Source organism: Myxine glutinosa, chromosome 3 (assembly GCF_964187855.1).
Source record: "Myxine glutinosa chromosome 3, kmMyxGlut1.1, whole genome shotgun sequence".
Taxonomy (NCBI): domain Eukaryota; kingdom Metazoa; phylum Chordata; class Myxini; order Myxiniformes; family Myxinidae; genus Myxine; species Myxine glutinosa.
In genome coordinates, this window is record NC_136263.1 from 192619659 (window position 1) to 192642570 (window position 22912).

Here is a 22912-nt window from a genome sequence, read left to right on the forward strand (position 1 = left end):
CTCACCTCAAACGGCCACACGGCTGACTCCGCACGTGAAAAAGCTGAATGCCTCAACTCTGTGTTTGCCTCTAAATCTTGTGTCCCAAACCCATCCCTCTCTGTACCCACCGTACCCAGTCGTAACCAGCTGCTCCTGGACTCTGTGTCCTTTCCTCCTGACAAGGTGGAAAAGTTTCTGTCAACCCTCGACTCTGATCCTGCAACTGGACCTGACGGAATCAGCCCACGGGTCCTAAAATCCTGTTCTTCCGCTCTTTCACTCCCTCTCTCTGTTCTCTTCACCCTCTCTTTTGCTCAAGGTCATCTGCCATCTGCTTGGAAATCAGCCAACATCACCGCTTTGCACAAACAAGGTGCAAAAACAGATCCTAGCAACTACAGACCAATCAGCCTTCTCCCAATTATCAGCAAAGTCATGGAATCCATCATTGCTTCAGATATGAAATCTTTCCTCTTCTCCAATGGCTTGATCTCTGATCATCAATTTGGTTTCATACCTGGTCACTCTACTCTGGACATGCTGCTTCTGCTTTCTCAACAATGGATGGAGGTCCTCAATGCCAAACAGGAAATTAGAGCTGTCTCTCTTGACATATCACCCGATTATCACGTGCCTTCGATACAGTCTGGCACCCCGCTCTGCTCACCAAACTCTCCTCCTTTGGTATCCATGGAAATCTCCACGCATGGCTGACGGACTTCCTCTCTCGTCATAGTCAACGTATGGCCCTGAATGGGTTTCTCTCATCTCCTCTTCCTGTTCAGGCTGGAGTTCCCCAAGGCAGTGTTCTGGGCCCTGTGCTTTTTCTGGTCTTCACCAATGATCTCTCTGACTCTCTTGAAAATCCTCTCTATCTCTTTGCTGATGACTCTACTCTCTGTCACTCCATTCCTCATCCCTCAGATCGGCAGTCTGCAGCCTCCTCACTCTCTGAAGACCTGGACAAAATCACAGACTGGTCAAACATGTGGAACATGTCTTTCAATCCTGACAAATCTCACACTCTTACTATGTCTCTCCGAAAAGATCGACTGGACAACCCTCCCATCTACTTTCTCAACAATCCTCTCCAAGAAGTTCTGTCGCTCAAGCTTTTGGGTCTCACCATCTGCCATGATCTTTCTTGGGAAAACCACATTTCCAAGCTGGCCTCCAAAGCCAGTCGCCGACTGGGCATCCTCCGTCGTGCGAAGTCCTTCCTAGGCACACCTGAGCTCCTCACCACATACAAGGCTTTCATCCGCAGCTCAATGGAATACTGTTCTCCCCTATGGGCTGGTGCTCCTGCCTCACACCTGGCTCGGCTTCACGCTGTTGAATCCAAAGCTTTCAGAATCATTGGAATCTCCCGCGATGAAGCTATCTCTGAGGGCCTTTCTCTCACTCACCACAGGCAGGTAGGTGGTCTTTCTGTCTTCTACTGACACCACAGGCAGGTAGGTGGTCTTTCTGTCTTCTACTGACTCCTCTCAGGCCTTGCTCCCCCAGCTCTCTCTGTGCTCTGTCGCCCAAATATTCCTACAGGTCGCACAAGATCTGCCAGCCACCCTCTGATGGTTAAACTGCCGAAATCTCGGCTCTCTGCTCACCTTCACTCTTTCATTCCTCTTTTCTCCCGCCTCTGGAACAAACTCCCACACTCACTTCAATCACACTCCTCCCTCCAGGTCTTCAAAACAGCTGTTCACCACCATCTCTTATCTTCCCCCATCCAAAACCTTGATCTTTTCTACCCCCACTAATTCACCCCAGATCCACCTTGTTTGAAATTCCAACTTCTTTCCTGGAAGTCTTGGCAGTGTCCATATGTTTTATACCTCTCCCACCCCCCCCCCTTCCCATGCCTCCCCCCCAAAGCCCTCTCCCTCCCACAGTTCTCTCGATGTCTCCATGTCTCTCGGTCCCTGCTCTCAAATGTTGTGTTTGTGTCCTTCCCCCTCTCTCCCCATCTTGTCTACCGCTCCCGATGTTATTTGTTTTGTGTGTCTGTTTGTCTTTCTGTGTGATTAATGTTCGCTCTTTCACGAGCCTCGATCTTGTATACAAAAAAAAAAAAAAAAAAAAAAAAAACTCTGCTCACCTTCACTCCTTCATTCCTCTTTTCTCCCGCCTCTGGAACAAACTCCCTCACTCTCTTCAATCCCACTCTCCCCTCCAGGTCTTTAAAACAGCTGTTCACCACCATCTCTTATCTTCCCCCATCCAAAACCTTGATCTTTTCTACCCCCGCTAATTTCACCCCAAATCCACTTTTTTGAAATACCAACTTCTGTCCTGGAAGTCCTTGTGTTTTATTCTTCTCCCACCACCCCCCCCCCCCCTTCCCACACCTCCTCCCCACAAGCCCTCTCCCTCCCACACATCTCCCTGCTCTCAAATGTTATGTTTGTGTGCTTCCCCTTCTCTCCCCATCTTGTCTTCCGCTCCCTCTTTTTATATATTTTGTTTATTTGGTTGATTTGTTTGTGAAATAAATGTTAGCTCTTTAACGAGCCTCGATTCAGTGTACAAAAAATCGATTAATTATTTAATTATTCGATGAATGACTTATTCAATTAATTTTTTTTGAGTTAGAGATTCGGATGAAATGGTGGTGTTTTATGTAATCTATTAGCGAATTGATTAACTATTTAATTTTTTTATGATTATTATTTATTTATTTTCATTTAATTAATCATTTATTTATTTTCTTTCTTTTTTTTCTTCTTTTTTTTGTATACTGAATCGAGGCTCGTGAAAGAGCTAACATTTACTTCACAAACAAATCAACCAGACAAACAAAATATATAAAAAGAGGGAGCGGAAGAAAAGATGGGGAGAGAAGGGGAAGCACACAAACACAACATTTGAGAGCAGGGAGATGTGTGGGAGGGAGAGGGCTTGGGGGGGGAGGCGTGGGAAGGGGGGCGGGTTGGGAGAAGTATAAAATACAAGGACACCAAGGACTTCCAGGACAGAAGTTGATATTTCAAAAAAGTGGAATTGGGGTGAAATTAGCGGGGGTAGAAAAGATCAAGGTTTTGGATGGGGGAAGGTAAGAGATGGTGGTGAACAGCTGTTTTAAAGACCTGGAGGGTGGAATGGGATTGAAGAGAGTGAGGGAGTTTGTTCCAGAGGCGGGAGAAAAGAGGAATGAAGGAGTGAAGGTGAGCAGAGAGTCTTGATTTTGGCAGTTTAACCATAAGAGGGTTGCAGGCAGATCTTGTGCGACCTGTAGGAATATTTGCGGCACAGAGCCCAGAGAGAGCTGGGGGGGGGCAAGGCCAGAGAGGAGTCTGTAGAAGACGGAAAGACCACCAACCTGCCTGCGGTGAGTGAGTGAGAGGCCCTTGTAGTTAGCTTCATCGCGGGAGATTCCAATGATTCTGAATGCTTTGGTTTCAACAGCGTGAAGACGAGCTAGGTGTGAGGCAGGAGCACCAGCCCAGAGGGGAGAGCAGTATTCCATTGAGCTGCAGATGAAAGCCTTGTAATGTGTTGAGGAGCTCAGGTGTGCCAAGGAAGGACTTCGCACGACGGAGGCGTCGGCGACTGGCTTTGGAGGCCAGATTTGAAATGTGGTTTTCCCAGGAAAGATCATGGCAGATAGTGAGACCCAAAAGCTTGAGTGACAGAACTTCTTGGAGAGGATTATTCAGAAAGTGGATGGGAGGGTTGTCTAGTCGGTCTTTTCGGAGAGACATCGTAAGTGTGTGAGATTTGTCAGGATTGAAAGACATGTTCCACTTGTTTGCCCAGTCTGTGATTTTGTCCAGGTCTGCAGAGAGTGAGGAGGCTGCAGACCGCCGATCTGAGGGATGAAGAATGGAGCGACAGAGTAGAGTCATCAGCAAAGAGATAGAGGGGATTTTCAAGAGAGTCAGAGAGATCATTGATGAAGACCAGAAAAAGCACAGGGCCCAGAACACTGCCTTGGGGAACTCCAGCCTGAACAGGCAGAGGAGATGAGAGAAACCCATTCAGGGCCACACGTTGACTTCGACTAGAGAGGAAGTCCGCCAGCCATGCGTGGAGATTTCCATGGATAACAAAAGAGGAGAGTTTGGTGAGCAGACCGGGGTGCCAGACCGTATCGAAGGCACGTGATATTTCAAGGGAGACAGCTCTAATTTCCTGTTTGGCATTGAGGACCTCCATCCATTGTTGAGAAAGCAGAAGCAGCATGTCCAGAGTAGAGTGACCAGGTCTGAAACCAAATTGATGATCAGAGATCAAGCCATTGGAGAAGAGGAAAGATTTCATATCTGAAGCAATGATGGATTCCATGACTTTGCTGATAATTGGGAGAAGGCTGATTGGTCTGTAGTTGCTGGGATCTGTTTTTGCACCTTTTTGTGCAAAGCGGTGATGTTGGCGATTTCTAAGCAGATGGCAGATGACCTTGAGCAAAAGAGAGGGTGAAGAGAACAGAGAGAGGGAGTGAAAGAGTGGAAGAACAGGATTTTAGGATCCGTGGGCTGATGCCGTCAGGTACAGTTGCAGAATCAGAGTCGAGGATTGACAGAAACTTTTCCACCTTGTCAGGAGGAAAGGACACAGAGTCCAGGAGCAGCTGGGTATGACTAGGTACGGTGGGTACAGAGAGGGATGGGTTTGGGACACAAGATTTAGAGGCAAACACAGAGTTGAGGCATTCAGCTTTTTCACGTGCGGAGTCAGCCATGTAGCCATTTGAGGTGAGGGAGGGGATGGAGGGGTAACAAACACCAGAAACAGATTTGACCAGATGCCACCAGGATTTGGAAGAGGGAGACAGAAAAGAGAGTTCGGTCTTGAGAACGGAGAGATATTGTTTCCTGGCTCTCCTGAGGGTGGACACACACTTGTTTCGGGCTTTGTGAAAGGAAATGAGATTTCCTTCCGTTGGATTTGCTTTCCAGGAGATGAAAGCAAGTTGTTTCTGGGCAATAGCCTCACCACAAGATTCCGTGTACCATGGACAGGAGGAAGGGGCAATATCTCAGGGCAATATCTGGGCAATATCTCAGGCACCTTTTGAGCTTGGAAGCTAATATTTGGACATGACAGTGACCAAGTGATGTGACTACAAAGGATATTTTTAATTTATTGATTAATCATTTAATCGATTAATTATTTATTGATTAATCAATTAATTATATAATTTTTTATTAATGACTTATTTAATTAAATTTCTAAAAGATACATCTTCGGATGAAGCATGAGTGGTTTAGTTATGCTATTAGCCAATTGATTAAGAAAATATTTTATGATAATCTTTTATTGATTTTAATTGTGCAATTAATCAATCAATTATTGTACACCTCTCCCTCCCAATGCAGTCTCTATGAGTTGCACTACAGTATTGCCGGGCACCGGAGGCGCCCCGGCAATGCCGCGCTGTAGGATATTTAATTATTTGGCATGGGGGCAGTGTACTTTGAATGTATGTGTACTTGCTTCAAATATGTTAATGTTTATTTTTCGCTTCATGCATCCCCCGGGTACTCCAGCTTTAAACGCTTATGTACTTTACTCAGGGTACAAATAAAAATACAACTTTGTCTGGGGGGGGGGGGGGGGGGGGGGTGGGGGGGTAACATAGTCTATGTGACCGCCGCCTCATGCGGAGGCATGGGGGACCGGGAGAGGGGAGTAAATTCTGGACGTAAATGTGTACCGTGTTGCACCACCTGGTGATGGTGGCAGAGGGTATTACAATTTCATTTTTTTTACCTGGGCAACACTGAGGTTATGAAATACTCTTTGCACGAGAAAAAAATTTCCTCCTTCCTCCTAACCCCTTTTCCTCCTTCCTCCTAACCCCTCCCCCACCCCCCACCCCCCCCCCCCCCCCCCCCAGTACTCCTGCTAGTTGCATATAAATATCTCACGGTAGGAAAGAACAACCATGGTGTATACAAACACTTGTGTGACGTTCCAACATCTCAAAAACATGCAACATGGGGACAAGCAAATGCAAATAGCCATAAACTCACCACCTGTGAAAAGGCTGTTGGGCTGGGGATCTCTTGGGGTGGAGTGATCTTGAGAGGAATCGGGTGAGCTGCCGGAGGGGGCATGCGTGCCGGTGCGTTGTTGCTCCTGCTGTGTCTTTTTGGCAGAGTCTTGTTTTCCACCACCTTCCTCAGCTTCAGGCCAAACAACAATTGGGAGAAGCAACATGACACATAACTGATCAATTCCATTTTATACATCCTCAGTAGCCCAGGAGCATTAGCCAAAAATGAAGAGGAAACCTAGAAGAAATTAGTAGAAAGCTGATTTTTTGCACAAAGCTCCAGAATGTCATGTGGACACCCACAGTACAAAGTCCCACGAGTAACATCTTGTGGCATTTTCAAAATTCAAGATGGCCGCCGGTTAGACGGAAAATGCATAAATTGCGATAACTTCAGCCTAGAACCTCATGAAAATGATATCTTGTGGATGCAAGGCGGGGTGTGGAAAACGATGCACTTGCTACAAGTCTGCCCGCCTCTACCTTGACCAGATGAAAGACCTTGAAAGTACCATGTCTTCAGTGTAGTTCTATAACTACACAGAAAGAGGGTTCTTTTGATAATCGTGTTTGATGGGTATGGCAGTGACTCATCGACAAAAGTAGCAGAACAGCAGCGACGAGCACAACAGAACACATCAGCTGATATTCTGTTTGAGCTGGAAATGAAAACCACCACAAGAAAAAAAGCATTTTTGGGTAATGGCAAGAACAAGGATCGACTGATTAAAAAGATGATGGAAAAATTTGCAGCCAAAGGTGTGAATGTCAAGCAGAGCACTGCAGATGCAGATTGCCTGATTGTATCAACGGCCATGGACACTGCCAAAGCAGATACAGCACCGGTTGTTGTTGTGGGGACCGATACCGATTTGCTTGTGATGCTGGTAGCACAAGCTACCACAGACATGGACCTCCATATGCTCTTTGGATGGAACCCATTGCAAGTGTACTCTATAGGGGCAATTCAGGCAGCCTTCCAGAACATCAAGCAACACCTGATGTTTGTGCATTCAATAACAGGATGTGATACCGTCTCTGCCCTCTACAATCAAGGGAAGAAGAAGGCTCTTGCAGTGTTGGATAATGGTGACAACTGGGATTGCCTGAGTGTTTTCTCTCGATCTAAAAGCACTCAACAATAAATAGCGAGAGTGGGAGAGCTGTTTCTGCTGAAGCTGTATGGAGCAGCTCGATCGAAGTCACTGGACAAACACCGATATCTCATGTATTTCCGATCAATCCATAGAACATCTTTGACGTCATCTGGTTTCAAGCTGGAATCACTCCCACCTACTTCGGCAGCTACCAAATTCCACAGCTACAGAGCATACCATGCAGGGGAATGAACTGCTGCCAACTGAGTGGGGGTGGCAGTACAGAGAGGGACAACTTGTTCCAATCGAGACTGATAGGCCTGTCGCCCCTGAGAAAGTGCTGAAAATGATATCTTGTGGATGCAAGGCGGGGTGTGGAAAACGATGCACTTGCTACAAGTCTGGTCTGGAGTGTACCCTCTTGTGTACTGTTTGTAATGGCCATAATTGCAAAAACTCAGGACATTGATTTAGAGGGTGATAAGAGTGTTTCACAGTCAGGAATAAGAAAAGTGACATTCAGTTAACACGGTACTGTCCAAAACACTAGAATCAGGTTGGGATGACTGGGATCAAAGAGTTGGTCTGCTTTTGTGTCGTATTGTAATTAAATGTCAAATCCCCATGTGTTGTTTACCTCTTGCAGGCCTTGTGGTCACAATGTGAAACATTTTGCATTAAATAAAATAATAGCAAATTAAACTCATCATGATTTTGATGTTTTTTTGCATTACAGCAGCGGCAATTTTGTCAGCCATCTTGGATTATATCTATATATCATTATCTGAGGTCACTGAAATATATTCTATTAAAATCCTAGTGTGCTAAAACATATATTTAGCCACGAAAAGTACACTTTTATGAGGTTCTAGGCTGAAGTTATCCATATTTATGTATTTTCCATCCAACCGGCGGCCATCTTGAATTTTGAAAATGCCACAAGGTGGGACTCGTGGGACTTTATATTGTGGGCAGCCACATGGTATTCTGAAGCTCTGTGCAAAAAATCAGCTTTCTACTAATTTATTCTAGGTCCTAACCTAATGCCCCTGGGCTACAGGAGAAAGCTTTAGAGGAAGAAACACAAGAGCTGATGTGGTCATTTTAACACTTACTTACTTGAATATTTGGGTTAAACAACGATGGTGCAAATAATTAAAATTGTTTTAAAATGCCAAGAAGGATTTCATCTGCAAAATAATCATGCAGGTTTCATAGACTTCAGATTTCTGTAAAAATGTCCATGAAATTCACACACGGCAATTAATTATATTGGCTGTGACGTGAATTTTAAACCATCAATTGTAAAAGGTTGATGGACAAATCAACCAAGAATAGTAATGTCTTTGTCTCAGGTAATTTTCCAACTATTTAAGACATATTTTTGAAGCTTTGTGAACCATTTTACCCAACAATCCTTATCTCGCACGCACAACTAGAATTTAGCCGCTGTTGCTCGGGGCTTGTGTGCATGCACGATTGCACGTAAAGCATTCTGGGGCATATTCAGACATTTTGAAAGTCACGTATTGCTGAGTATTATCGACACACTTTTTGAAAAAAAACCAGGGAGATATTGTAATCAGCTCCATCCGACCGTCGCAGTTTCCAACCTAAACGGTTGTGCAGAAATCCACCAAACTTGGCTGTTATGATCACCATGTGCTAAGAAGGTGCACGAGCAGTATAATTTGTAATATGGCCCCATGGGGTGGGGTCAAACAGTCAAATACTAAAACATGCAATTACAGGCACATTTTACAACATTTTTAAAATGAAACATTGTAAGTGCAATCAACATTGAGGGTCACGAGAAACATGTAACGATTTTATTTTGGATTTGACCCCCAGTTCATGCCCCAGGAAAGCAATAAAAACTAAAAAAAACAAATCAAAAGGAAAGTTAAGCTTCTAATGGAAGAAAGTAACCTGATACAAGATTGAGGTTCAAGGAAGAGCAAGATAAAGTGCAAAACTTAACACCATTTTAACATCAAATCAAAATTGTGATGTAAAAATTTTAAAACCAACCTTCTTGTGAGCGAAGTCATTAAGAGCAGTAATTTGCATCCCATTGTCGAAACCCAATGGCTCTTCTTTCTCTTCATCGATCTAAGAAAAGCAGCCAACCATAAAATTTTACAGTTGCAGTTGTATTGTAAACATTCCCAAAAAGCCTTCATTTTTTTTTTTCTTTTTTTGAGGCTCTGACACCAGCCTCGATCATGTATTCAAAAAATAATATCAATGACAGAGAAGCAAAATCTAATGATGCCAATATTTAGATAAGTGGTTCCCAAACTATTTTTTTTCCACGACCCAAAATTTGAAATTACATTTGCCTCACAACCCAAGTGGCATCGGTACTTAGGACTAAAATTGCCAGAAAAACGCTTCAAACCAGGATTTTGAGGAGGGTGATTTTTTCTCAGTTTGGGTCTATCCTGGATATCGATCCAAATCTATCCTGGATTTGGGAATCCCCAATTTCGATGTATGTATGTATGTATGTATGTATGTATGTATGTATGTATATATATATATATATATATATAATCAACGAACATAACAGCGTGACGAGCGCTGTCCCGATCTCCTGTGGACCGAAGTCCTAGATCAAAGCGTCACCTCCGACCCAAAGGCTCGTCACGCTGTTATGTTCGTTGATTATTATCCCCGCCGATCGCACCGCACCCCCTGGTTTTGGTTTGCACTGGTGGGAACGATGGTCTGTGTGGCAGACAGGCTGTTGGTTCCTTGCGGGTTATGCGGTATTTACCGTGTGAGACATAATTCGTGGCTGGTGCTCACCATTAAAGCTAGGAGGTGCCTTGATCATATATATATATATATATATATATATATATATATATAGTCATCCCTCGCTATATTGCGCTTCACTTTTCGCGGCTTCGGTACATCGCGGGTTTTTCTCGCTAGTATATGTAAAATTATATATCGGATTTTTCATTATATCGCGGGATTCTGCGGCCTATAGGTATTTTTATTTTTTTAGATTTTGCAGGAGGTCACGCGCTCGACCTGTCGTATGATGGCGTACAAATAGAGTTCTTACCGCCAAACACCACATCGCTGATACAGCCCATGGATCAAGGCGTCATTCGCGCATTTAAGGCACTTTATATGCGAAACACCCTGCAGCACCTGGTCGAGGCTATGGACTCGGACGAAAACTTCTCGCTGAAGGCATACTGGCGTGAGTACACCATTGCAACGTGTCTGCAAAATATTCAGATGGCCATAAAGGAGATGAAGACAGAAACTTTGAATGCCTGCTGGAAAAAATTGTGGCCAGAAGTAGTCCACGATTACGTGTACTGTACAAGGGTTTCTCTCCTGACGAAGTCCACCACTCTGCAGTAGATAAGGCAGTGAAGCTGGCAAAATTACGAGGAGGAGATGGCTTCAACGATATGACTCCCGATGACGTTGAGGAGCTGCTCGAGACCCACTCAGATCCGTTAACGGACGAAGACCTGGCGGAGATGACGAAGTCAGCAAGTGAGGAAGAAGAAGAGGGTCCAGGGGATGAAGAAGAAGAAGGCCTATCACTGGAACGCCTCGCAACCCTAGTGAGAATGGCAAAAGAACTTAAGGAAAGGGCTGAAGAATGGGGGACCCCCAGATGATTCGTTCGTTGAAGTTCAGAAATGTAATCGACGGAGGCATTTAAGTCTATAAAAACCTCCTCGCCCAGAAGAAAAGGCAGCGCCAGCAACTGCCCATCACTATGTTCCTCACCCGAAAAAAGAAAGAAGACACGCCTATGTCTTCAGCACGAAAAGAAGTTCCGGACGACGACGAAGATACTGCACCACCTGACGAGGCGCCTGCTGAAGTGGCGCCTCAGAAGAGCTGTAATGCTCTTCTTTGCTGTGCAGTACAGTAAAAGCTATTATTGATATACTTACCCAGTATCTATTACAGTATTTTCAAATATACTGTACAGCTATATATACACGTACAAATATTTTTCTAATACGTAAGGATGGGTATCAAAAGTGTGTTTAAGAGTGTAGAAAGGGTTTATAAGAGCATGGGAAAGGTTTATAAGAGTATGGGGAGGGTTTTTAAAGGCTTAAAATATATAAAAATAATAAAATTAATATATGGTTTCTACTTCGCGGATTTTCACCTATCACGGGGGGTTCTGGAACGTAACCCCCGCGATAAACGAGGGATGACTGTGTGTGTGTATATATATATATATATATATATATGTACATATACAGTCACATGAAAAAGTAAGTACACCCCATGTAAAGTTTTGACTTTTTCAACATATTTCAACATACAGCTATTTGATCTTCATTTCAACAATATTGATAGATAAAGGTGATATAATAAAACAAATATCATGAAACATTTAAATTTTGTAGTCCATTGTATAATTCAAATAAACGTAAATGCAAATTTCGCATGTGGAAAAAGTAAGTACACCCTTGGCTCAAATAGGTGGTATTGCCCCCTTTGGCAGAAACAACCTCAAGTAGGCGTTTCTTATAACTGTCTACCAGTCTCTGACATCGACTGGGAGAAATTTTTGCCCACTCCTCCATGCAGAATTCTTTCAGCTGTGCGATGTTTGAGGGGTTTCTTGCATGCACAGCTCGTTTCAAATCCCCCCACAACATCTCGATGGGATTTAGATCCAGGCTTTGACTTGGCCATTCCAGAACCCTCCATTTCTTTCTTTTCAGCCATTCCTTGGTGCATTTACTGGTATGTTTAGGGTCATTGTCATGTTGCAAGGTCCACCTTCGGTTGAGCTTCAACTCTCCGACAGATGGCCTCACATTATCCTCAAGCACCCTCTGGTACAATGAAGAATTCATAGTGGATTCTGTGATGGTGAGCTGCCCAGGCCCTGATGCAGCAAAGCTGCCCCAAACCATAATATTTCCACCACCATGCTTTACAGTTGGTATCAGGTTCTTGTGGTCAAATGCTGTCTTTGGTTTTCGCCAAACATGTCTTCTGGTACTGTGGCCAAATAGCTCTACCTTTGACTCATCTGTCCAGAGCACATTGTTCCAGAAGTGCTGGTCTTTGCCGAGGTGTTCATTGGCAAACTTTAGTCTTGCCCTGATGTTCTTTCTGGACAGCAAAGGTTTCCTCCTAGCACACCTCCCATGTAGATCAAATTTGTGCAGCCTCTTTCTAATGGTAGACTAGTGCAATTTGACATCAACAGTGGCAAGAGCTACCTGTAGGTCCCGTGATGACATTCTGGGGTTCTTTGAGACTTCTTTCAGCATCTTGCGGTCTGCTCTCGGGCTGAACTTGCTGGGGCGGCCTGGCCTGAACAAGTTGGCAGTTGCTTGGAATCTTCTCCACTTGTGGATGATCTTCCGGACAGTCGAATGATTGATTTCAAATTGTTTCGAGATCTCTTTAAATCCCTTCCCAGACTCGTAGGCATCTGTAACCTTCTTCCTGAAGGCCTCAGAGAGCTCTTTGTATCTGGGCATGGTGACGCCGCACACTTCAACAACAAAGAGCAAACCAAACGAAATGTCTGAGGTTTAAATAACACAGGTTCCTCCAAGATCCTCTCCAACGATGTTCTAATCATTTGCACCTGAGCTGGTGCACCTGATTCTAATTTTAGGTATTTGAAGTAGTGATAAATGTCGGGGTGTACTTACTTATTCCACATGCGAAATTCGATTTATGTTTATTTAAATTATACAATGGACTACAAAATGTAAATATTTCATGATATTTGTTATATTATATCACCTTGATCTTTCAATATTGTTGAAATGAAGATCAAATAGTTGTATGTTGAAAAAGTCAAAACTTTACATGGGGTGTACTTACTTGTGCGCGTGTGTGTGTGTGTGTATATACGTTTTAATAACGTTTTTAATATATATATATACACAGTGAAACCTTGACTTACGAGTGCACCAACTTACGCGTTTTCCGAGATACGAGCCGTCGCTCGGTCGATTTTCTGCTTTGTGATGTGAGCCGAGAACTGAGTTACGAGCGAGCGAGCTTACGCCACCCGCCACTAGGTGGCCCAGCGAGCGTTCAGTTCACGTGGTTTACTTGCCGTGCAAGCATCTCTGCCGTATCGCTGTTGCTTTGTTTTCGCATTTTGTTTATTTTGGAAAATTTCTTAGTTTTAACCATGGGTCCTAAGAAATTGAGTGCCAAGGGCAGTGCTGAGAAGAAGAAAAGGATGATGTGCTTGGATATAAAACACGTAATCGTCGAAAAACATGAGCGAGGTGTGCGTGTTGTCGACTTGGCGAGGCAGTACGATCGTAGTACTTCTACGATATGTACGATTTTGAAGCAGGAGTCGATAAAGGCTATAACGCCAGCCAAGGGCGTTAAGATTATTTCAAAGCTCCGGACCTCTGTCCATGAAGAGATGGAGAAGTTGTTGTTTGTGTGGTTGACGGAGAAGCAGCTCGCAGGAGATAGACAGGGCTCTTCTGGAAAAAGATGCCGAGGAGGACGTATATAACGGCAGAGGAGAAGAGCATGCCAGGCCACAAACCCATGAAGGATAGGTTAACCCTTGCACTGTGCGCGAATGCGAGTGGTGACTGCAAGATTAAGCCGCTACTCGTATATCACTCTGAAAACCCCAGAGCCTTTAAGTCTCATAAGATACTTAAAGAAAAACTGCAGGTTATGTGGAGAGCAAACGCAAAGGCGTGGGTCACCAGGCAGTTCTTTGTGGAGTGGGTAAACCTGGTCTTTGGTCCTGCCATCAAGAAGTACCTTTTGGAAAATAACCTACCCCTGCAAGCCCTTCTCGTCCTTGACAATGCTCCCGCACACCCACCAAACCTCGAAGACGACATCCTTGAAGAATTTAAGTTTATTACGGTCCTCTACCTTCCAGCCAACACCACCCCTATCCTGCAGCCCATGGACCAGCAGGTGATTTCAAATTTCAAAAAGCTCTTCACCAAGCACCTGTTCCGGCGCTGCTTTGAGGTTACGGAGAGCACAAACCTCACCCTTCGAGAGATCTGGAAGGATCACTACAATATCGTGACCTGCCTCAGAATTATCGACATGGCCTGGCAGGGTGTTACAAGGAGGACCTTAAACTCTGCATGGAAGAAGCTGTGGCCTGAGGTTGTGTCCGAAAGGGACTTCGAAGGATTCGAACCTGAAGTGTTAGTGGTGGAGGAGATTGTGTCCCTCGGAAAGTCCATGGGCCTGCAAGTGAATGAAGAAGACGTTAATGACCTCGTCGAGAAGCACAACGAGGAACTGACAACGGAGGAATTAAAAGAGCTACAGCAGCAGCAGAATACGGAGGTTTTGCAGGAAATTAACACGGAGGAGCCAGAGGCGGAGGTGGTTATCGCTACAAGTGAGATTAAGGAAATGTTGGGAATGTGAGAGAAAATTTCAGAGTTTATTGAAAAGAAACACCCTGAAAAAGTTGCAACAGGTCGTGCGTTGGCGCTGTGTAACGACACTTGCCTCACTCATTTTCGAAACATTTTGAAAGGGAGGAAGAAACAAACCTCCTTGGACAGGTTTTTATTGAAACGCCCTGCAAGTGAAAGCGAGGAAAGTGTGGCGAAAAAGGCAAAAGTTATCTCCTCCACCTCCGCCAGCATCTTCGTCTGATCTTCAAGGTAAATACACTTAATAAAACCAGTTTATTTCTTTACATTCTCTTTTATTATGTACAGTATATACGAGGTCGTGCTTGTTTATACATTATTTGTAATTTATAAAGTACATTTTTCTTATTTAAAAACACGTAACAAAAAAAATTGGTGTGGTTTTTGGGGGGCTGGAACGGATTAATAGCATTTCAATTCATTTTAATGGGGAAATTTAATTTGAGAAACGAGCAAATTGAGTTACGAGCTCGGTCACAGAACGAATTAAACTCGTAAGTCAAGGTTTCACTGTGTGTATATATATATATATATATATATATATATATATATATATATATATATATATATATATATATTGTTACAGATACGACTTTGATGGTATGGTGGGCCGAGCGGGATGGCCGCCGTATCCGTACAAGTTACCCGATTGTACCCGGGGTTGACTAATCGCGCTATGCTGGCTCAATAAGAAAAAGAAGACACCCGGCTGGATTATAATGACACAATACGACACCGGGGGTTCAGTTCTCAAGTATATTCGTACGGAAAAAGGTTAGATTACAACTACAAGAGGGACAGCATAGGAAGACAGGCACTTAGACACACTCTTATATTAACCCTAGACAGACCACAGATAAACGGGACAACGCTGACTCACACGGGATTTGATGGCAAGGAAAGCGGCAGTCGATGGCTCAGGTGCACCTGGCTCAGGGACAGAATCACGTACGGTGGTGTCCAGCAGATGCGGGGAGGTCGCTCAGCGCTCGTGGGTCGCGACTTTGGTGGAGATGCCGGGGAGGTCGCTCAGCGCTCGGGAGGGTGGCGTCTTGTCCTTCCAAGCTCGGGGCGCATCTTCGTCACGTCCGGCGCGGGGCCGCGTATATCCGGCGGGGAGTGACACGCCCTCGGCTCGTTAGCGCCGCCCCAGATGGCATCGGCCCATGGCTTCTCATTGGGTGCGGGGGTTACCGGCTCCGCCCTTGACGAGGGGCCGACAGGGAGCCCCTTCGTGGTAACCCCGTGGAGCGCGTGGTCAATGGCGGCTAACCGAGCCGGAAGGAGGACGCCCACTCCCCATGCCGTCACCGCGCCGCCCCCCTCTTTTGTTGTTGTTGTTGTAGTTGGCGCTTCTTCATGGGGAAGAGATGCGGAGAGGTATGGGGAGGTCCTAAACTTCCTAACAGGTGCCATATAATCACATTCTGGTGCAACGAAGAGTCATAATTAATGGAAACAAGTCCTTAACTGACATAGATTAAGAATAACTAGCAAGATGTCCTATAATTGTCTACGTGTGGTGCGGGGGACCTGGGCACGACATTTAATGGGGGGATGAAGGGGAAGATCGGCTCTAATGGGTGTTGTTTACAGACAATGGGACTAGGGAATGGGGTAAGGGAGAGTTGGGGAGTATCGGAGAAAATAGGGGAATATTTACAAGCGGATATGGAGGCCAAATTCCATATTCGCAACATTGCACCCTTCTCTACCCTCGGGGCGTCCCGACCCGATAAATTTTTACCTACTTTAGTGTGGCACGCAATGTAGTTCCCTCTACTATTAACTCTACCCTGAGTGCGACAGTTTTACAGATATTCACAAATGAGTAAATATGTCCCCCTGCGACGTTGCACCCTTCTCCTCACAGAAACACACCCACAGGATAACCGAATCCGGAAAGAATTCTCAAACTAAACATACAGCCGGTAGGGAGCATTATTTACAAGACTACGCTGCTATTTACACTACGATCCAGGACCTGTTTTTGGAGGAACACATGCAGATGTTATGCATAGAGAGAGCGCGCTTGCCAACATCGATACACCAACCCACGAGTGCTCTGTGGCCGACGGCCTTTAATAACGTGCAGAGCACCCTTTCCCAGCATCAAAAGCACCACCCCACCACCAATCGGTGCAGTCACCATTGTTCATTGGAATAAAAATAACTTCAACAACCCCTAACCCTGCAGGTGTCTCTTGCTCTTCTTGTGGTGCACTTGGTGGTGTTAACTATAAAGTGGTTCACCTGTATGGCATAGGTGCCACGTTGACCCATAGGTCCATCCCCGGGTGGTGCTTGGCCGCAAACGAACTGCGGTCCATTGTGGGTGGCCACAAACATTGCGGTCCATATGGTGTATCGATCCAGGCAGCCAACAGCGAAAGTGCAGGCCCACAACTGCGCAGCCAGCACCTCTCTCTCCTCTCTCTCTACCCCAAAGCCAGATCCTCGGAGGTGGGAGACAAAAGAAGCAGACAAGTGAGTAAGGTGGTAAGGGCGCAAAAGTGCACGCAATGTAAGGTAATGCACACTGGGGGCACATGGGAACCAGGTGAGACAGGTACGTTCCTATCGTACGCCCCCCCCACCAGGTAACCTACATGGCCCCTCCCTTACCCCTTACTGTATCAACAAAACACAACACTACCCATAAACATCTACTTTACAAATCCACAAACATCCCTACTGTCTTCCCCGTTCCTCCCATATACCAAATTCGTCTTCTCTCCCTCCTAACCAATCAAATTTGCCATTTTCAACTCTCATCAAAATTTGCCATTTCCAACTCAACATCAAAATTTGCCATCACCAATTCATCATCAGTCCCTCCTAGGGAGGGAGAGATGGAATCACCCCAATGTCTCATCCACGTCGTGATGCGTCTCACAAATCCAACAGCAATTCTCATTTCTGCAACACAAACAACGAAAACACAGGTGTGGAGTCATCATCATCACCACAGGTAAGTGGCTGCGTATGGTGCGACAGGTTCATCAATCCTAACTATTTCCTAAATGACTTTAACAACTTTACACTACCCGGGGTCTTTCTCCGGCCAACCCATTGGCCCTCTTACACTATGGGTTCTAAAAACCAATTCCCATTGGCCAAACTGTGGTGCTCTTCAATTTGGGGTCTCACTCCCCCGATTCATCTCCCGGTGCCCTCGCACAATTTCTGGGCTGCGGCGTGTACCTCTCCCAGTGGGTCTACCCACCTGCACACCTCCACCACTGCAGTTGCCTCCGAGCTTACCTGCTCCTCACCCTAACCTAACTACCTGGGGTAGGCCCTCTGGCTCTCTCCCCACTCCGTGCCCTCTCTGGCACTGGGCTGCCCGATCCACACCCGGGATCCTCAGGCACCCACTCACAACTACCGGCTCCCAGAGCCCACCTGCGGCCTCACCTGGCCGACATCCTCACAGTGGTGGAGTGCCCAACCAACTACACACACTAACAGGCTACACGCCCAGCCATTTCCACAACACTAATGCACCCATTCACAACACCATTCTGCAACCGCACCACAAATGCCAATATCCAACCACAATTTACCTGCACCCTCTACCTAACACTTACACTACCCGCCCCGGGTGCTCGTGAAAGGGGTCCACTCTTCCCCCATCCACACCTTCGCACCATGCACACCACTCCGTACCACTCACTCCAACTCTCTCCACACACCGGTACCTGCACACCTGTGCTCTCACACCTGGTGCCACCTGCACCCTTCTCTCCCCAAGCGCATTCGCGCTGATCCACAACACTCATTACTCACACACTGCTCCACACACCTGTCCAGTTGCACACCTGTGCAATCACACCTGTTCCATCCTCACACACACGGCATCATCTCAGCTAACTACTCCCTTCTGAAACTTGCGCTTCCCAGTCGTCCCTTTAAACTATTGCGCTCCCTCGTCATTATCATCCACTCTAATCTACCTGCGTCCCCACTACAGGTATCAGTCACTAACTAACCTTAACGTTACCTCATGTCATCTTCGCTAGATCCCTACACACCATATCCTAACCCACCCGGGCTAGTTTTCACTGCCATACACCCCATAATCTATTGCTCCTTTGCCCCCCACATGGGAAGGATGGTGGATTTGCCATCCCACCACATCGGGGGTCTCTCACTACCAATTTTGCACATCAAATTTCAATAAATCAAAAATTTGCCAATCACTACCCATCATCTGCCAATCACTACTGCCAATCCCTTGCCAATCATCAAATTTTGTTTTTCTCTAATTTTGGGTCCAAAACACTATCCTCATCACCCAGTCTACTCACTAATACCTCTCGGTGCGCCAATCCCTGTCCAAAGCCCGGCTTCGTAAAGCCAAACAATGAATGTTGGTTGTTTTGTGCCGGCGGCTGGATGCGTCCGGCATTCGGGGCAGGGACGGGGGCTTACCCGTGCCGAGATCCCACGCACCATCTCGGCACGGAGCCATCCCATGGCTCGATCTCGGCCTGCCGGAATGCCTCACCAAAAAGTGGTCGCCATGACGACCCTTCCTATCCTGCCGCCCGCTCCGCCTGGTGGAGCACGGACGCGGCCGTTCAAAGCGAGGCCCAGCACGCACCGAGGGCCCGATTCGGCTATAAGTCGTTCTAAACTCTAACCCGTGTAACGTCGATGCTTCACCTGGACGCTTACACCCCGCAGCCCGTTCCTTGCTCACACATCCAGCCGTGCTCATGCTCCTCGTACCTTTCCTTACACACCCAGGTACTCTCATTCCACTCACAGACTTGGTCACACACCTGACCACCGAACACTTTGGCACACATTCGTTGGTCGCACACCTCACCAAAACACCTCTTCGCGCCCCCTCCTCAGTCACCTCCTCTGTGACAATCACAGGTGTGCTCTCATTCGCACACCCAACCACGTGCCTCACCACCAACTCCAGCGTGCATTCCCACTCACGCTCTACCATTCCAGGTGTGCATCCTTCCATCCCAGGTGTACATCCTCGCTCACCTGTCACAACTAACTCACGCTCCATGTCACTCTCACTACTTTCACCTCCATTCCTGACAGCGCACTCACCCTTACTCTTGACAGCGCACTCTTTCCTCATGCACCTGTCCGTCACACACCTTTCTCGCGCACACTCTTGCGTGACACCCTCTGTAACACTCCCCACAGGTGTGCATTCTTCCTTGCCTTTGACAGCGCACTCTTTCCTCAGGCACCTGTCCGTTACACACCTTTCTCGCGCACACTCTTGCGCACACTCTCCCGTCACACCCTCTGTAACACTCACCACACCGCGCTTCCATGTGCTCCCTCGCACACGCGCTACGACCGACTCACTCTCGCCAGCACCCTCACTCCTTGGCACGCACTTTTTCCTCACACACCCCAGAGTCGGACTTTCTTGCACACCTCCTCTTTCGCACACCAGACCAGTCGCACACTTCACCAACGGCCTCTCACGAACACCCGGGTCTATCTCGACCCCCAAGCTTATTAAATCCCCTGGCGCATCATACGCACGACCATATTGGTCACCACTTACACCGGGTCCTCTTCCTCTTCGCTTCTCCTCCATCACCTGCGAATCCCTCATCCGGTTAATGAGCACATCATCACGATCCAACCACAGACTTTGGACCAATTCTTTTATCTCCTCTTTTATCTCTTTCTTATCCCCTCTCCGTCGCTTCTTAATTTCGCTCATCCCTTCTTCCACTTCTTCTAATTTGTGCTTCACCTCTTTTATTCCCCGGTACGTCTCCTCAAGCTCGTCCTCCAAGGCTACCTTGACCGTTTCCATGTGCGTCCTCACCTGCCGGTCCTTCGTCTCCATTACCTCTATCACCTCGTCCAACCTCGTTGTCAGTCCCTCACGTACTATCTGACATTCCCTCTTTGTCGCTATCAAGTCATCTTTTAGTTCTTTTTGTGTCGCCTTTAAACCCCCTAATACCGCAGTGTTCCTTTGAACCTGCTCCACTAACTCCGTCTGTCCCACCGTCAGCTGCTCTACTCCCAGCGTCAACTCCCCTATACCCCCTTGTAATCTTACAGTCCCCTTTCTCACCTCCTTCTCCATGTGCTCCTTACAGTGCCTCACCTCCTCGCGCACTCCTCCGACCTCCTCACTCACTCCTCTTCTGATCTCCTCTCCCATCACTTGCATCTCCTGCCCAGATGCCACCCTCATCTGCTCCATTTCCTCCCTGTGAGCATCCAGTTTGGTTTCTACCCCTATTCTGACCCCCTCTATCTGCTGCTCCATTTGTTTAACTTCCCTTTCCGCTTGGTCCCTCATGTCCCTCAATTTGCCTTCCATACTGTTTTCTAACCCCTCTAACCCATTTTTCACTCCCTCTATCTGATTCTCCTGGGCAGCCATTCTATTTTCTACCCCCGTTAACCCATTCTTTACTTCTTTTATCCCGTTGTCTAACTCCTCAAAATTATTGTCTAACTTCGCAATTTTCTTGTCTAACTCCTCAAAATTATTGTCTAACTTCTCAATTTTCTTGTCTAACTCCTCAAAATTATTGTCTAACTTCTCACTGGTACCCCTCGCTTCGTCCCTCATTACCCCCATTTGGTTTCCCATTACCCCCATTTGGCCCTCCATTCGCCCACTATCAACCCTCATTTGCTCACTCTGAGCATCCATCCGGTTCCCCAATTGGTTACTCTGCAGTTTGAGGGACGCCTGCATTTGCGCCATAAATTGCTCCATGAGGACCTGCATCTGGGCCATCCCTCCCACTTGTGCAGCGGGTGCGGCCGCCGTAGCTATGTGCGAGGCGCAATTTCGCGCGTCTGCTACCCCCGCTGTTTCGCTCTCCTCATGTCCCTCATGTCCCTCAATTTGGTCCTGGACCGACCCTGCTTCACTCTCCCCTACCGGACCCCAGCCGTCTTGATCCGCCATAGCGCGACTTTCAAAATTCGGTTTTTATTTTTTTATTTTCGTAAAACAAATTGAAATTTCGCCGTTATAATTTCGCGCGGGAAACGCGCTCCGAATCGATTTTCCCTCCCAAAATTTGGGCCTAACTAATTTAGTCCCGGGTTCGAATTCCACTCCTCGACACCAATTGTTACAGATACGACTTTGATGGTATGGTGGGCCGAGCGGGATGGCCGCCGTATCCGTACAAGTTACCCGATTGTACCCGGGGTTGACTAATCGCGCTATGCTGGCTCAATAAGAAAAAGAAGACACCCGGCTGGATTATAATGACACAATACGACACCGGGGGTTCAGTTCTCAAGTATATTCGTACGGAAAAAGGTTAGATTACAACTACAAGAGGGACAGCATAGGAAGACAGGCACTTAGACACACTCTTATATTAACCCTAGACAGACCACAGATAAACGGGACAACGCTGACTCACACGGGATTTGATGGCAAGGAAAGCGGCAGTCGATGGCTCAGGTGCACCTGGCTCAGGGACAGAATCACGTACGGTGGTGTCCAGCAGATGCGGGGAGGTCGCTCAGCGCTCGTGGGTCGCGACTTTGGTGGAGATGCCGGGGAGGTCGCTCAGCGCTCGGGAGGGTGGCGTCTTGTCCTTCCAAGCTCGGGGCGCATCTTCGTCACGTCCGGCGCGGGGCCGCGTATATCCGGCGGGGAGTGACACGCCCTCGGCTCGTTAGCGCCGCCCCAGATGGCATCGGCCCATGGCTTCTCATTGGGTGCGGGGGTTACCGGCTCCGCCCTTGACGAGGGGCCGACAGGGAGCCCCTTCGTGGTAACCCCGTGGAGCGCGTGGTCAATGGCGGCTAACCGAGCCGGAAGGAGGACGCCCACTCCCCATGCCGTCACCGCGCCGCCCCCCTCTTTTGTTGTTGTTGTTGTAGTTGGCGCTTCTTCATGGGGAAGAGATGCGGAGAGGTATGGGGAGGTCCTAAACTTCCTAACAGGTGCCATATAATCACATTCTGGTGCAACGAAGAGTCATAATTAATGGAAACAAGTCCTTAACTGACATAGATTAAGAATAACTAGCAAGATGTCCTATAATTGTCTACGTGTGGTGCGGGGGACCTGGGCACGACATTTAATGGGGGGATGAAGGGGAAGATCGGCTCTAATGGGTGTTGTTTACAGACAATGGGACTAGGGAATGGGGTAAGGGAGAGTTGGGGAGTATCGGAGAAAATAGGGGAATATTTACAAGCGGATATGGAGGCCAAATTCCATATTCGCAACAATATATACACACACATACACACATATATATATATATATCTGTGCAGCGTCTGTCCTGTGTTGTCTCGTCACTGAACTACTTTCTCAAACTTTTGTGAAATCGTACCAAACCTCTGGTATGCACATATCTCTCCCGTCGGTATGTCCTAAGGGTATTGTTTGTGAAAATTTTTCAATTTTCTTTTTTTGGAATTTTTTGGGGGAAATTTTTTTT

At 46.8% G+C, this 22912-nt stretch overlaps 1 protein-coding gene across 2 annotated transcripts in view; it reads right to left on the minus strand.

The window, feature by feature from the left end:
- The window catches only part of POLDIP3 (DNA polymerase delta interacting protein 3), a 59595-nt gene that overhangs the window by 14977 nt on the left and 21706 nt on the right, over positions 1-22912 (minus strand). The window contains exons 4-5 of one of the 2 annotated variants that reach the window (XM_078774914.1): positions 9112-9192; positions 5964-6113 (exon numbers count right to left, since the gene is read on the minus strand). In XM_078774914.1, coding sequence (XP_078631040.1) covers positions 5964-6113; positions 9112-9192 — 231 coding nt within the window. Of the gene's footprint in view, positions 1-5960; positions 6114-9111; positions 9193-22912 lie in introns of both variants that reach the window. The other variant, XM_078774912.1, reaches the window with a different exon arrangement.